The sequence below is a fragment of the Podarcis bocagei genome, assembly GCF_964188305.1.
Source record: "Podarcis bocagei genome assembly, chromosome: 15".
Lineage (NCBI taxonomy): Eukaryota > Metazoa > Chordata > Lepidosauria > Squamata > Lacertidae > Podarcis > Podarcis bocagei.
The window spans coordinates 31,914,382-31,930,771 of record NC_138141.1 but is presented as its reverse complement, the minus strand read 5'-3'; the positions used below and the strand labels follow the sequence as shown (position 1 = coordinate 31,930,771).

The following is a 16,390-nucleotide window of genomic DNA, read 5'->3' as shown; positions in this document are numbered from 1 at the left end:
CATCCAGAATGATCAATGGGATGCACCCCTATGAAGAAAGGCTGAATCATTTGGGACCTTTTAGAGAAATGGCAAGTAAAAGGTGACATGACATAAGTTTAAAAAATGATGCACAGCTTAGAGAAAGTGGAAAGAGAGCAGCTTTCCTCTGTCATAGCACTAGAGCACGCGGACATCCAATGAAGCTGAATGTTGGAAGATTCAGGAAAGACAAAAGAAAGTCCTTCACGCAGGGCATAGTTGAACTCTGGAACTCACTGCTGCAGGAGGCCGTGACGGCCATCAGCTTGCATGGCTTTAAAAGAGGAGTGGGCAAATTCAGGGAAGAGAGGGGTATCAATGGCTACTAGTCTCCATAGTTGGAGGCAGTATCGGTTTGTTGGGAACCACAGGAGGGGAGAGGGCTTTTGTGCTTGCTGGTCTCCCCCAGGCATCCAGTTGACTACTGGGGGGACAGGATGCTGGAGGAGACAGCCCACTGGCCTGATCACTTGCCCCACTGCCTCCACCACCTTCCTGGGTGAGAGGAACAAGTTGTGCCAGGTTTAACATGTCCAGTTAAGAAACGAGGCATTGGCTACTGTACAAAAAGACAGTGAATGCACGAGAACCTTGTTGTGGAAGAGGTTTAATTTCATTCAACAGCAATTCAGTAACAGCAGCAGAGTTAGGAGAGAATGTACGGACCTGGAAACCAGAATTAGCACCTAAGGGCGTCACAAAGAGAGGAACAACGGCAGGGAAAGGAGCCCCCTTCTTAAGGCAGAGGTGGATATTATCTGTAGCCCTCCAGATGTTGCAGGACTTCAACTCTCAGCACCTCTGACCACTAGTCCTGCTGGCCGCCAGGAGTTGGGATATCCTCAGTGACAGCTGGAGGGACTCACAGATGCATGCACCCCTGCTCTCAGAATGGAAGTGGTAAAATACAAGTTCTCAGTGGTCAGCTTTGTCTGTTCCACCCATGTACCTGGGGTTAAGGAGCGAACGCCATAAAAATATTTACCTTTCGAGAAACTCCGAAGAGCTCACAGAATAAAGGAACACAAAGGAAGCGAGGACACAAATGGATCACAGTCTCGGTCTGAACTTATTGCAAAAAAATGGAGAAGGGCCCTGAACAGCAAAACAGCTGCACTCATGCTCTTTTGGCAGACTTGTGGGAATCTACTTTGTTATTTTACGAGAACCCCAATATCCACCAGCTGGTGCAAAAGACATAGGCTTAGAAAGAATGAGTCCTGAGCCCTGGAATGAATTCTGAGTACTGCAACTCAACTGAGCTCACAGTCCTGGGTATCTGAGGGGCTACAACACGGGTGGAAAGTGGACTCTCCTTCATTTGGGGTTTTAAAACAAGAGGTTGTCAGGGATTCTTTAGCTGTGATTCCTGCACTGCAGTGGGTTGGACTAGATGACCCTCAGGGTTTCTTCCAACTCTACAATTTTATCATCCTATGATACTTTTCCTTCTTCTCTGACTTCCTCTGTGCTAATCAGTTGTAAACAATAGTAAACTTTGAAAGCCTTATCACCTCATTTTTCACCCTGGACGAGATGACCCTTGGGTTTCCTTCCAACCCCATGATTAATTTTTTTCTTTTAAAGGAATTCTGACCCCAAGAATCCTGTCTTGGGGTTAACTGAGCTCACTGTCTTTCCTACATAAAACCCCACTTCTGGAGACTCTTTCCCATCTTCTTACCTCTTCATTTCATCAATATCGTTCTGCCTTGCAAGCCAAGGCGTTTAACCATCAGAAGCCACACGTTCTTCCTGATCCCTCCCTGCAGATTCCTCTCAACTTCCTGTCTGGCCTTGGTTCCAGAAGCTGCTTGAAAAACAAGATACTTGGAAATCTACTCCACAGTTCATCAATGATCTGCACATCTACAAGTATGATGGTTAAGACTGGAAGACCCGGGGGCAGGGGAAGACATGCAAAAAAGTGGCGATTCCAAAACGTGTTGTACTGCGGCATCAAGCCGTTGACACTATAAAGCTCAGCTTCTCTCCTTGTGTCATTTGAAAGGGCTGGGAAATTGAAAGTCTTGTGTCTGCTTTCCCTGCAGAAGGTCCCAGGCTCAAATCCTGGCACCTTGAGGTTAAAGGGATAAGGAAAGACCCGTCTGAAACCCTGGAGAATTGCTGCCAGTCAGTGTGGACAATACTGAGCTTGATGGACTGGTTCAGCATATAAGGCAGCTTCCTATGCTCCTATATTTGCAGGTTTGGCATTAAAGAAACAAAACAGAACCAGAAGTCACTGATACTTAGGATGAATTTAATAGCAGGGGAAACAGCTTTGCTCTTTGCAGGCAAGAGCTTCTAAGATAGGGTCGTGCGCCACCCAAACCTCCCAGCCCTTCGCCAATCCCATACAGGTGTAGAAAAAGCATCAGTTACGGGCCAGTTCATCAATTCAGGCTGGCAAGTCACTGTGTCTGAACAGCATCATCGGTTCTCTGGCCAAAGGGAAGAGGATTTGACAGGGTGGGTGGACGCAGGCTACTGAAAGACTGGGAAAGAGGGGCAGGAAGGAAAGAGACCCAATTCAGTGGAATATGGACCCTTCCAGTGAGCTACTGGTAAGGAAGGAGTGATCAGAGACTTCACTTAAACCCAGAGCTGAGGAAAGGCTACAGAACATTACAGATATAAATCTCAAAACAGATATATATACACAATACGGTCACATCTTACACGGGGGGGTTGGTTCCAAGGGTTCTGAATATACCCCAAAACACATATGCTCAAACCACCCCTGCATGAGCATCCCTAGCCTTCCAGAGTCCGCATTGCTGAGCATACAAACACACCCCAGGAAGAGAGCTGAAAAGCTGGTGCAAAGAGAGGTTTTAAGCTCTCCACCTTGCTTGCGTTGAACGTGCAGGATTTCAACCAGCCGGCCTTCAACTGCACGTGATTGGAACTGCGCGGGTTAAATGCGTGTAAGACGTACTCGTACTGTATATCCATAGAAGTGATACCTGCAACTTCGGGAGGTTGAGGATTCCACAGAATCTCGTCCCGCTATTGTGTCAAATAATACGAGGAAAGGCAGGGAAAGGGGAAGAGGGCTGGTGTGGTCTTCTGCACCCATTACACATTCCATGTCTATACCCTGGCTGGCCTTCTTTTACCCTGCAGGTACATATCTGGTCTTCACATTGCACTAAAGCCAGGCTGAAATTCCAGCTAGAAGTGAACATTACAGGGCTACGTATATACACACTGCCCAGTTTTCTCTAACGCAGGGTGTCATTTTGCCACAATTACAAACAATGCTTTGCAATGACAAAACATTTCAAGGTTGTTTTTATTTTTTTTAAAGGGAGAATGGCCACATTTTTCGAGCACGTTTAATCCCACACTGATGATGGGCCAAATCCTGCTTGCTTTTAGAGCAGTGAAAACTGGCTCATAAGCATGTGGGTCCCGCCCGATTTTGCTCTGGCTTCGAAGAGACCCAGTTGTGCTGAAGGACAACAGGAAGAAAGGGTTATTTTCATATCTCTCTCTCTCTTTCTTTCTTTCTTTCTTTCTTTCTTTCTTTCTTTCTTTCTTTCTTTCCCTCTCTCTCTCTCTCTCTGTATAAATTCAGCTTGCACCCACCCACGTGCCCTCTCCAGATGTTTTGAAATACAGCTCCCATCAGCCCCAGCCAGCATAGGACACCTGATAGGAGTCAAAGTTCAAAACATCAGGAGGGCACCAGATTAGGGGAGACCAGAGTAACTGGATGAGGAATTGTGAATATTGAGGAGATGGCCTTGGTCAAGGTATACAGTTAAGATAAAGCAAATTGTTTCCCACTACAAGGTTCTAACTTCCTGCCATTCCACCTCCCCACAATTCCTGGGGAGGGGGAAAAAAAACTGTAAGCAGTAAATTTAACTCATTGACGGTAAAGAAACAAAAACCAACATTTAGCATTCCTTACCAGATGCCATGCAGGTGAAAGCACAAGCCCAATATTGCAGACCTATTTACAATTGTTAAATATTTACTTTACAACATATTTCCTTCTCCCCGCCCCCAAGAAGGAATAAAAGAGTACCATTCTAGTTTTTTTTACCTACAACTTGGCATCCCTTGCAAAGTGCTGATAACCACCTTATTTTTTATTTTTGAAGCAGGAAAAAAATACCAGCAAAAACTTCACTTAAAAAAAGAGAAACAAACCAAATATCACACACACACACACACACACACACACACACACACACACACACGCATACCTTGAAGGGAGAACAGGGGGAGCAGAGAAAAAACCACCTGTGTTTCTTAAAAATTATACCGGATTTGTGTAAAAAGGAAGAAGTTAAATTGGGTTCGAGGAACACGCAAAACCCACAGCCCTCATAGTAGCTGGCTAACTCTGGCTAAAATAAGTATCATGTGACACACTTGCCAGCAAACAGTACCTTTAAAATGTGCCGGTTTTAAATTCCTCTGATTTTCCTGCCCCTCTTTAGCCCACTCCCCAAGCAGAGGAAAGCGGGGTGGGGGACAGAGAGGGAGGGATGTCTCTGAGCCTCAAAAGGTGCTCATCACCCAGCGTAAACCTGGGGCTGCAATGGAGGCGGCAGCTTGTCATTCTCCACATTTTCAGAGTCAATGGCAGCCAAGGCCGGATTGGGGGGCTTGATTTCCAAGGGATACTTCTCCACGATCTCCTGGACCTCCTTGGTGATCCCGTCAGTCCAGTCAATGAGGTCCCGCTCGAGTTTTTTGGCCTCGCTCACAATCCTCTCCTGCCGCTCATTGAGCTGGGAGAGGAGGTCAAGGTTCCTGTACATCTGCCGGACCCCTACGCAGACATCGGCCGGCCAGCTCTCTGGCTCCTGCTTTTTCGGGGACGCTTGGCCGGACATGTAGCGGTCGAAGTCTTCCTCACTCAGGTTGAGGGACTGGGCATCCAGCTTCTCTATGAAGGCGACGGCACAGCACTGGAGGCAGGGGGAAAGGTACCACATTTATTCCCACGCTACACAAAGCACAAGATCCATACACACACATAGCACGCCCGACTAGCTAAGCCACTGTTTTTATTCCAGCTGCTTGAAGTTACTCTTGAGCAGTGGCCGTGGAAGAAAAGGGCGAATTCTATGGTAGGGAGCGTTAGGAAAGGAAATGAAAATGAAACAGGCACTATCACAGTTGTAACCCCCACCCCGCAATGTACCTACCAGGTTTGTAAAGTAGTAACCATCTTCGCCAGACATCAGCCGGCTGGGATTGCAGAACCGAGTGATATACTGGATGTTGGACTGGAGGCGAGGAGGGTTCCCCTTCAGGACAATGTAGATGAGGGTGGGCAGGAAGTCATCGGCCGAAGCCGGCTCGTCCTTCGTGGTCCGGATGGCGGTGAAGATTTGTTTGCTGCAGCTGGTGATGCAGGCCAGCTTGTCCCGGGGGACACGCTTGGAATCCATCTCGATGATGTCTGCGAGACACGGGAGAAGCCCAGAGGGTTAGGGAGGGGTGCAATCTCCAGTAGCCACATGCCCACAGAGGCTCTGGCAGATAGGAAGGTCAGAGGCTCTGGTCCATCTGGGTCAGCACTGCTGACACTGAACGGCAGCAGCTCTCCAAGATTTCGTGCTGCTATACAAGCCGGTGGCACAACCGCATTTGGAATGCGGGATGCAGTTCCAGTTACCTCCCCTCATATTGTAGAGGTTCAGGAAGGGTCAAGGGGGTGAAGAGGCAAAGGTTGCAGCCTTTGGGGTGTTTTGGCTTGGAGAGAAGGCAAGCCGAATGTGCCCTCTACAAAACTATGCATGGCATGGAGAAGGCAGGTAGAGAAAAGTTTTTCTCCCTCTCGTCCTACTCCTGGGTACCCAAGGAAGCTGAACGTTGGAAAATTCAGGATGGACAAAAGGAAGTAACTTCATGCAGCACAAACGGCGGAACTCCCTGCCACAGGAGGCAAATGCGGCCACCAATTTGGGTGGCTTTAGAAGAGGATTGGACAAATACGTGGAGAAAGGTATTGATGGCTACTATCTATGTCCTGGGACACGGGTGGTGCTGTGGGTTAAACCACGGAGCCTAAGACTTGCCGATCAGAAGGTCAGCGGTTCAAATCCCCGCGACGGGGTGAGCTCCCGTTGCTCAGTCCCTGCTCCTACCAACCCAGCAGTTCGAAAGCACTTCAAAGTGCAAGTAGATAAATAGGTACCACTCTGGCAGGAAGGTAAACGGCGTTTCCGTGCACTGCTCTGGTTCACCAGAAGCGGCTTAGTCATGCTGGCCACATGACCCGGAAGCTGTACGCCAGCTCCCTCGGCCAGTAAAGCGAGATGAGCGCCACAACCCCAGAGTCAGCCACGACTGGACCTATTGGTCAGGGGTCCCTTTACCTTTACCTTTACCTTTATCTATGTCCTGCCTCCACATCTGGAGGCAGCAATGCTGCTGAATTTCTGCTGGTTTCCCTTTTTGGCATCCGGCTGGCCACTATGAGAACAGGAGGCTGAACTAGATGGGTCTTTGGCCTGACCCTTGAGACTCTTCTGATGTCCTTGGGACTCTCCCTGGGCCACGCTCTCTCACCACCGCTACTTCCTATTCTTCTGGAGTGTTTCTTCCTAGCTGGAATAAACCCTTTAACTCTGGAGAACACAGGTGCATGTATGTACAATTTTCTGACTTAGATGTGGCCCAAAATGTAGCCTACTTTCCCCTCTGGCTTTCCCAGAGTTAGGTAGCCCTACCTGGAGATACTGAGGACCTGGACCTAGCAGAGCTTTCTGTGGGTAGTGCATGTGTTCTACTGCTGAGCTTGTGGCCCTGAGCAATAAACATTGGGGAATCTTGTAAGAAACACAAAGATGCCCCTGTTTCTTGAGCGGTCAATCCCAATCCAATCTTGGATTGTTTTCCATGGAAACATGCAGAAAAAGCCACACACCATGGGCTGCATCCAGGTTCTAGAGGGCTGCCTGTTATGGTGCTTTAGCAGAGAGACATATTTGTTTCTGTGTCGGTGATTTTAAGGCTGGGCAATGGTTTTGCAAAGAGATCATGGCATTGCACCCGCCCTTGCACCAGCTGGGACCCAGCATCCCTCGGCATACCTGTGATGGCCTTTACGACCATGTCGGAGACTTCGGGGATTTCTTCATTGACAGGAACACAGAGCATCTGAGGAGTGACCCAGTGCAAAGCTCTGAAAGTAGAGGAGGAGAGAAAGAGAAAGCTCTTAAGAAATCAAGTTGGTAGAGCATGAGACTCTTAATCTCAGGGTTGTGGGTTTGAGCCCCATGTCGGGCGAAAGATTCCTGCATTGCAGGGGGCTGGACTAGACGACCCTCGTGGTCCCATCCAACTCTACAATTTTAAGATTATGGATTTTGGGAAAGCAAAGTTACAGCTACACTTAAAGCACTCTCTTATCGCTTTAACAGACATGGAGAACCCCAGAACTGTAGTTTGTCCAGGGTGCTGGGGATTATAGATTGATGTGGTCAACCCCCTTAAATGAACTACAGTTCCCAGGATTCTTTGGGGGAAGCCATGACTGTGGCGTGAGAGTGCTCACGTATGGCATGAATGTGGCTGTAGTTTAACCTTCTTGGCAAACTAACATGCTCAAAAAGCTGAAAATATTTTAAAACAAGACTGTGAGAGAAAAATATTATAAAAACTGAACACAACCACCAACTACTTATTTTTGTATTTCTTGGGCTTGGTGTGCTAATAATATATAATCTTCAAATGAAATTGATTTAATCTTATTTGTAAAATTAGTAACTAACCCATGTAATACTCCTTTCTGAACCTGATGTCCTGCGGTAAAAACCATGTAAAAATAAAAACTGACAATTAAGTAAATTACAGGGATGAATAGCAGAAAATTGCTTTTTTCAAAACATTGTTTTGCTGCTGCCTTTGTTATTCTGTTTTTAATACAGTGTACAGAATACAAATTACAAGACATTAATCCTCCTTTCATTATCAGGAGCAGCCCGATTAGACATTCATCACTAGGGATATACCATGCACCATTTTATTTTAAAGGCTGGTGGACTAAAGTTGACTGTAGCAGAAAATTTATTGGGGGAGAGGGATGAGACATGCAAGGGGAATCCAGCTAAAAATGCACATTTGATAGTGTGCAGCGGCCTCTAACTTGCATGATCCAACAACAGGGTCAGGTTCCTTCACCTGCCACTCAAAAATCTATGTGGCTGGGTAAGATTCCCAAGCAACATTGGTTGCTGGCTTGAAAACTACAGGGGCTGAGTCCAAATAGCACACAAAGGCTTATAAATGGGCTACTCGTTTACTGTGACTGTGTAAAAGTCCTGTGGAACACTCTGCCACTGGAGAGTCAAGCAGACGCCTTCTGTGCTAACTTTTAAATGCCTGCTGATTTTTTTTTTCTATTCCACCAGGCTTATGCAGGTAATTAAGAATACATCGTCTTCCACAATGGGTAACGAATGTCTGCTTTTCAAAAACGAAGGTGATAGTTTTTGGTAGGATTTTCTCTTTTTATTGCTATAAATTTTTAATTGCTATACAGTAGTATAAAAATATGTTTTTAAATCAGTAATAAAATGAATTCAAAATCTCTTGTGTTCCCTGTAATGCTAGGGTCAGTGGTAACCCACCCAGACTGTGTTTTGTTTTAGCTTAGTGGACTATATTCCTGCTTGTTTTTACATTCTTTATTTGTTTGCATACTTTACCAAAAGGTCATTTTGAAACTTTTTTTTTAAAAAATGGGGGTTTACAAATGAGGCAAGGACACCCCTTGGTGCCACCCTGAAGCAGGCAGAAGTGTAGCAACTACATAGAAGTTTATCAAGCTGAGTGAAGGCAGAACAACTTCCCCCAAGGGGGCACCCCGCCGCACCTGATCCTCCTTTGGACAGCAAGGTCCTTCTTCTCATCCTCCGTGGTTTCCGGGCAAAAAACGTATTTGTAAAGCCGAGTCATGACGTACTTCTCGATCTGGTCCATTGCCTTCTCCGCTTTTTCCGGGGACACTGAAAAAAAGACATCCCGAGATCAAAGAATACCTGGCTTCCCCATACAGTTCAAAGAAGCGGAGGCAGAGTCTGCACCAAACTTCCGGTTCTACCTGTTTTTAGCCAAATGCCGCCTGAGAAAACACCTGAGCATCTTCTAGTCAAGAGCTCTCCTTTAAGAGCTGCCCTGCTAGATCAGACCAGGAGTGGGCTCCCTTGAACCAGCTAACTCATTCAACCCTTTATGTATGCTACTACTGCGGCCCGTGTTTTGTTAGCCCATAAATGGAAAACGTGCGAGGTCCCAACCGAAGAAGAATGGCAGCTTAAACTGATGGAATATGCACAGTTTGCAGACTTAACAAATAGAATAAGAGAACAAGAAGAACATATGTTTAGAGAAGATTGGCAAACGTTTACTGAATATATGGGAAATAACTGTGCGCAGCTGAAAACGCTGGCAGCATTAAGATAAATTTAATAGTGTAAAGAAGTTTTGATGGATGCAATAATGGAATACTGAATGGTGTAGTTTTTGTAAAATACGCAGGGAATAATGATATGTAAAATGAACCATGGAAAGAGAAGAAGGGAAGTCACTGATATCTTAAGGATGTTAAAATGAGGATTTTAAACTGTAAAACAGAAAATTTAATAAGTATATACAAAAGAGAAAAGGAAACTCGTTCAGCCCAGACACTGAGATCCAGCTCCAGCTCCGAGGGCCTTCGGGTGGTTCCCTCATTGCAAGAAGTTAGGTTATAGGGAATCAGGCAGAGGGCCTTCTCAGTGGTTGTGCTTGCCCTATGGAATGCTTTTCCATCAGTTGTCAACGAAATAAACAACTGACATTTCGAAAACATCTGAATATGGAAGTTCTTAATGTTTGATGTTTTACTGTGGTTTTATAATTTGTTGGAAGTAGTCAGAGTGGCTGGTCGGAGTGGCCGGGCGGGGTATAGATAATAAAATTGATGTTGTTGTGGTTTCTGAACTAGAAGCTTGAGACCGGCTCAAGTGCCACGGGTCAGAGGGCCCATTTTCTGAACTCTTCAGCATCACAGGACCCAGCCCTTGTGCCCTAAATCCCTTCTTGTTGTGGGGGGGGGGAGAGATTGGCTCTCCTCAGTGTCAGATGCTCACGCTGTGTTTTAAAGTTCCCTCTTACATGCTCCCACAGAAAAGAGGCCCACGCAATCACGAAAAAGGCTATGGAGGGCTACTAGCCATGATGGCTCTGCTCTGCCTCCACAGTCAGAGGTGGAAATACTTCCAAACACCAGTTGCTGGAAACCACAGGAGGGGAGAGTGCTGCTTGAGGGTTTCCCACAGACATCTGGTTGGCCGCTGTGAGCAAGATGGGGTAGCTGTGAGGTCCAACTGTGAGGTTACCAATGAATGGACAACTGTGTTCAAGCTTTCCCAATCCCAGAACGGCCGTAGCTGTCTTGCAACCGAAGCTGTAATGTGTGTGCATGCCTCCCTCCCAAGCCCCACTACCTATCAGCAGCTAAGAGCAGAAATGAGAAATACCTTTCCAGCGGCTCTGCAACTTATCTGCCACGTTCTGGTAGAAGTCCTGGGCGTATTCGGACTGTTCCTCAATACTCAGGTCCTGGAAAAGAGCACCAGTCGCGCAGGTGAGAACAGGCAATGCAAAGTTACAAGAAAGAAGATTCCGACGAAACATCAGGAAGAACTTTCTGATGGCAGTAGCTGCTCAGTTGTGGAACAGACTACTTCAGAAGGTGGCCCACCTTCCAATGAAAACAGAGGCTGGATGGCATCCTGTCAGAGGGTCTTCAGCTGTGATGCCTGCATTTGTTTTTCTCAATATCTATTTCCAAAGCTTCCCCACCCTCTTGTTTGCCAACTATCCCCAAAAAACCAACATAAAATCTGAGTAGATTATTTTAAGATGTGGCAGCTCCATCTGGGCCAAATTTCAAATATTCCTGCAGTAAAGACTGAAGTACGTATGCATACTTTCCCCATAAATATAACAAAAGCATACTACTTGAGCAGATAATCAGGACATTCGCATTCTTTAAAGGGGCATAGTTATTTTCTATTTTCACAAGTCAGCTCAACACTTAATATACATTAATTTCACTCCTTCAAAAGCAAGTCCCTGGTTTTAATTCCACCCACCCTCACTCCCAGAGCCTCCGACGGAAAGCGAGGCCTCTCCGCTCTTGCGACCGGGACCTACCCGCTTGTGGTGCATGTTTTCCAAAAAGTGTTTGCACTGCTTGTAGATCTCCTGGCCGGATTTATGGTATGTCTTGAGAAACTCAATGAACTCCTTGGACACCCGGTCCGTTTCGATGCTGACTTGCCGGCTGATCGAAGGGCTGGGAGCCTTAGTGTCTGGGACATCTGCGGGAGAGAAGACGGCACAACCTTTAGGGCACCCTGTTATTTGACTTCACTCCTGCCAAGTTACGAACTGCAAAGGGGTCACTAACCATCACTGGGCCATTTGGAATGTTGAGAAAGTCCCTGGTGCGCCTGTCATAAAATGGCTGCCAAGGGAGGGGGAGAACACAAAATGGTTGCCACCTCTAAAAGAACAGAAATAGCAGCCCAAAAAATGGTGTGGGCACTGGGGGGAGGGGGGAATCAACACTGAGCTTGCTCACAGAGAGAAGCGCATTGCATCTATCCTCTGTTCGGAAGGGAAGGGAAGAAGTGGGTATCCAATTTTGGCACGTTCAATGTAGGGAAAGCCAAGCCAGTGCAAACAGAAACTGAGCTGGAGGAGCAAAGGGTTTCCCCTGCGCTGTGGATTTTTGAGGTGATATTTTGCTGGCGCCAGAGGAGGTACTGGCACCCTCATGGCCCCCTATGCCATAGAATAATGGTTTGGGAGAACTGTACCTGAGTAGAAGCTTTATATGCAGAAAGCACAAAGCTCCATTCAGGCACTTCCAGATGGACAAGGTTTCCTCTCTCTCAGATGTTGCCTGGGGGCAGCCTTACCACCAGACTGCCTCAGTGGGAAAGATGGGAAGCAGGCAGCTCACTCCATCAGCTTTGCCAAAAATCCAGCTGCTTTAGGCACCTCCTGCTCCTGAACTGCGACAGCTAATCGTTCTAAGAACTGTGCTGTAGGGCAGTGTTTCCCAACCTTTTTTGGGCAAAGGCACACTTGTTTGATGAAAAAAATCTCGAGGCACACCACCATTACAGCCCCGTGACGTCAGCGCGCAGCGTCACGCCGGGAGGGACGCACGAAAGTGTAAGTTTCAATTTTTTTCCCTCCCCCTTGCCGGGGAACCTCCAAGCTTTGGGGGTGGGGGGGAGGAGGCAGCAAAGCGAGGCAGGAAGGAGAGCGCGGCTTGGCTGGGTGAGCTTTGGCAGGGGCAGGGAATGAGAGCCGCGAGGCGGGCGCTGCGGACGGAGGTGCTGCCCGCCGAGCTCGCAGGCAGCCAGGCAGGCAGACGGCGAGAGCCCCGCGCTGGGTGGCCTCTCCTCACCGCCGCCGCCCCGCCTCTCGCCGCCCGACTCGCTCGCCTCCCTCCAGGCAACATCTCGCGGCACACCAGGCAACATCTCGCGGCACACTAGTGTGCCGCGGAACAGTGGTTGGGAAACACTGCTGTAGGGGATTGGACTAAATGACCCTCAGCGGTACCTTCCAACTCTACCATTCTATGATTCCATGGTGCCTGAGTTTGGTTTTTCCTCTTCCCTGCCCATTCCTTTTCCCTTGTGTGTTGCAATTTCTGTTTATGGATTGTCAGCCTGTGTGGGCAGGGACTATCTTGATGCAATTGACTGCATGCTAGCCGCTACAGGAGCCCTTTCAGCCAGAGAGCGGGCTCCAAAGGCTGCCAATAGATAAATTAAGCAACGCAATGTTTTAAAACGGCCACCAGCCCCGATCAAAAACGAGACGAGACAGCGTTCCGCAGGCCACACACATATAAAAAGGCGCAAGCAAAGCCAAACATTGTCACGGTGTGCTCCAAAATGCAGTGGAAAGTCACCCACCTCTCCGTTTGCCAACCAGGACTGTTCGGAATGGAGGGATGGAGCGTGAGAAGGCGACGCAAATGGAGCAGGGCGGACGAGCAAAAAGCGATGGAACGAAAAGAGAGAGGGAGAAGGAGAGAGAGAGAGAGAGAACAAAAGACACAAAGGACAGTCTCAGTTTGTGTTTCACAAATACAACAGCGAGCAAAGCACCAATATGTCAGAGGCACGATGACAGATGTCAGTTTGCAGCAGGGAGGGGAGGACACCAGGAGGCGTTTCACCATTTCGGGCTGGGGCCCAGGCTACCTGGAAGATCGCATCTCCCTGTACAAATCTGCCCAGGTGCTAATGTCCTCGGGGAGGACCTTCCCTGCGTCCCTGGCAACCTGAAAGAGAGCCTTTTCTGTGGCTGCTCCCACATTCCACACTGTGGGATCCCCTTCCGAGAGGTCAGGCTGGCTCCCTTCTGCCGGCATGCTAAGATCTTGCTGTTCAGAGAGGCCTCTGGAAACTAAGGTGCAGGCAATGCACCTGATCTATTTTAACTACTAACTAGGTTTTTATGACTCATTTGTGTTTTGCAACAATGTTTTTAAGTGGTGGAAGCTGCCTCAAATCCCAGCTTGGGAGAAAGTGTGGGATATAAATAGATTAAATAATAACCCTTCACAGGGTTGCTGTGGGGGCTAAATAAGGAAAGGCAGAACCATGTATACCACCTTGAGCTCCTTGGAGAAAAGAAAAGGTGGGATACAAATGTTAAATAATGGCTGTTCAGCAACCATTGCATCCAACCACCAGGAGCTCCTTAGTATGCAGTGATGCAAGATGGCAATTAATTGCTTATCACTGCTCTGTGGCAGGGCTGGTCCAGGTAAGCTGACCTTCCCACCGGAGCAACTTCTTTTAAACATGCACAAAAACTCTCCTCTTTTAACCTATTTTCAGCTACCTGACTTCTGAGTGCCTTCCCTCTGCATTATACATGCTTACACACACACTTAGATAGACAGATACACACACACACAAATGTTCTTCCCTTTCCCCCCTTCTTTCATCCCCTTTCCCCCACCTTCTTTCCTTCTCTTCTTCCTTCATCTCTTTCTTCCCCCTTTCTTTTTTCCTTCTTTCCTGCTATGGTATCTTCTCTCTTACATATCCTGTCTCAATTATTATTATCACTATCAGTTTTATTTCAATGCACCTCTCTCTACTGATTTCCGGGGGGCAGGGGGAAGAGGGAGAGAGCGTGTGTCCCTTTCATATTTGCTTAGACTAACCTCATTTCCAATGGATGGGGTAAGGAAATTAAGTACGTACAGACCTAACAAAATTGAATATCAACTTTTTCGTATTTTAGGCACCCCCTCCCCCCTAAAAAAAAACCCATGATGAGGCACCACTAAGATGTCTGAACCACATGGCAATACAAATGAGTTTATCTGAGCTTTTTAAACACAAACAAAAAGCACATACACCCTTTTTGGGTTTGTGTATCTAGCTCAGGGGCAGGGGCGCAAGAGAGGGGAAATGTATGGATTAGGAAATTAGTGGGGCTGTGGGACTGAGCACAAGACACACACACAAACACAGAAACACACACTGAAGACAGATAGTGTCCAGGAAACAGTGTTCTACCCAAAGAGGACACACAGCCTGGCATTATCTTTTAAGTGACTTCTACATGGGGGTCTTGAAGATGTGCAACTGGTCACACCAAGCGTCTTCACTGTTGACTTTGCTGCAGCCCAATGTACACGGCGGAGGCTTAAAAGCACGCCTGCCCCTTTGGAGCCCCTTTCACACAAACACCAAACCCCCAAACCATTTACTTGAACAGGTGGGGCGGGGGATAGGAAGGTGGAGACTCACCGCAAGACACAGAAATACACAGGAAGCTCAAAGGCAGGCAAAGCATCAGTGAAAACTGTCATCTAGAGGAACATCCACATCAGCCTAAAGCCTCGCACTACGGTTGTGCCACTTTCCTGGCTAAGCAAGTGCCAGAGGATTGTAATTTCTCCAGGACTACAGGAAGCAATGTGTTCCTTCTTCAGAGCCCCCCCCCTCCCCCCACTTGAGGGGCAGGGAGTGGGGTTATAGCCCTCCAGCCACTGCCAGGCTCCATCTCCCATCAGCCCCAACCCTTGGTCAAGAGTCGATGAGAGTTGTGGTTAAGATAAGAAGAAGAGCCCAGCTGAATCAGGCCCACTTATGTCTAGCATCCTCTTCTCACAGTGGCCAACCAGATGCCTGTGAGAACTCGAACACGGTACCAGAGCACAAGAGCCCTCTCCTTTCCTGTGGTCTCCAGCAACCAGTATTCAGAAGCATCACTGTAACTGTTGAGAGAGAGCATAACCATCATAGCTAGTAGCCATCAACAGCCCTCTCCTCCAGGAATCTGTCTAATCCTCTTTTAAGGATTTGATTGTGGTTAAGAGACCTGATCCTCCCCAAACATCCCAGCAGGAGTGGGGCCCTACAGCCCTCCAACAACTCTCCCATTGCCCCCGACCACTGACCAAGCTGAGCAGGGCTGAAGGGAGCTGGAGTCCCTTTGTACCTGGGTGCCACAGGTTCCTAGCTCTTGTTGTAGCATTATGGGGAGGGCAGAGAGAAGACGGTCAGGAGTCTAAATATCACGGGCGATATGATGCCCAATAACTGTTCAGAACAGATGCACTTCTGGAATCTTAGCAGTTTTACAGAGAGCAAGGATTTAACTCACTAGACATTTAAGGCCATTTAGGCCAGGTTTTGAACCACATGTCCTTCCTCGTCAGTGACATTTGGAGCAGAAATCAGGAAGGTAGGTTATCACAGAGGGCAAATTCCAGAGGCAAGAAACTAATCAGGGAATCTTAGAACTATCAGAAGTGATGGACCCTTTCATGCTGGATGCTGGGGTCTAGGATATGGGACACCATTGCTACTATGCCATGCCGGGAGACACTCCAGCATCATCTAGCTGGCTTCTGCCAGAAACCCCTAGCTTAATCCAATGTGGTGTAGTGGTTAGTGTTGGACCTGGGAAAGACCAGGGTTCGAATCGCCAGTCGGCTCTGAAGCTCACTGGGTAACCCTGGAGCCGGCCACTGCCTCTCAGCCTAGGCAATCTCATAGGGTTATTATGGGGATTAAATGAGGAATCATGTATGCCACCTTGGGCTTCCTGCAGAAAAAGGTGGGATATAAATGTGATAAATAACATAAAATAAATCTTTTTTTTAAAAAAAAATAAATCTGATCCAACCTTTTACTTCCAAAAACGAGATCCACCTTTTGGGTGAGGAGAGAGGGAGTACAATTTCTTGAAACAGCCAATCAGGGCAGCTCATAAGAAGTTTGGCAAAAAGCAGCAAGGAAGAGGAGAGCCCTACTGTGATCAGAAGAACACAAAGAAGCAGTGCTCAGGAAAAGCT

At 47.6% G+C, this 16,390-nt stretch overlaps 1 protein-coding gene across 3 annotated transcripts in view; it reads right to left on the bottom strand.

The window, feature by feature from the left end:
- Positions 1–612: 612 nt before the first annotated feature.
- Positions 613–16,390, bottom strand: part of RABGEF1 (RAB guanine nucleotide exchange factor 1) — a 34,086-nt gene continuing 18,308 nt past the window's right edge. For 2 of the 3 annotated variants that reach the window (XM_081173095.1, XM_081173094.1), the window contains 6 exons: positions 11,197–11,363; positions 10,518–10,599; positions 8,870–9,002; positions 7,086–7,177; positions 5,193–5,449; positions 613–4,952 (listed from right to left, as the gene is read on the bottom strand). In XM_081173095.1, coding sequence (XP_081029221.1) covers positions 4,554–4,952; positions 5,193–5,449; positions 7,086–7,177; positions 8,870–9,002; positions 10,518–10,599; positions 11,197–11,363 — 1,130 coding nt within the window. In that variant the 3' untranslated portion in view covers positions 613–4,553. Of the gene's footprint in view, positions 4,953–5,192; positions 5,450–7,085; positions 7,178–8,869; positions 9,003–10,517; positions 10,600–11,196; positions 11,364–12,980; positions 13,002–16,390 lie in introns of all 3 variants that reach the window. The other variant, XM_081173093.1, reaches the window with a different exon arrangement.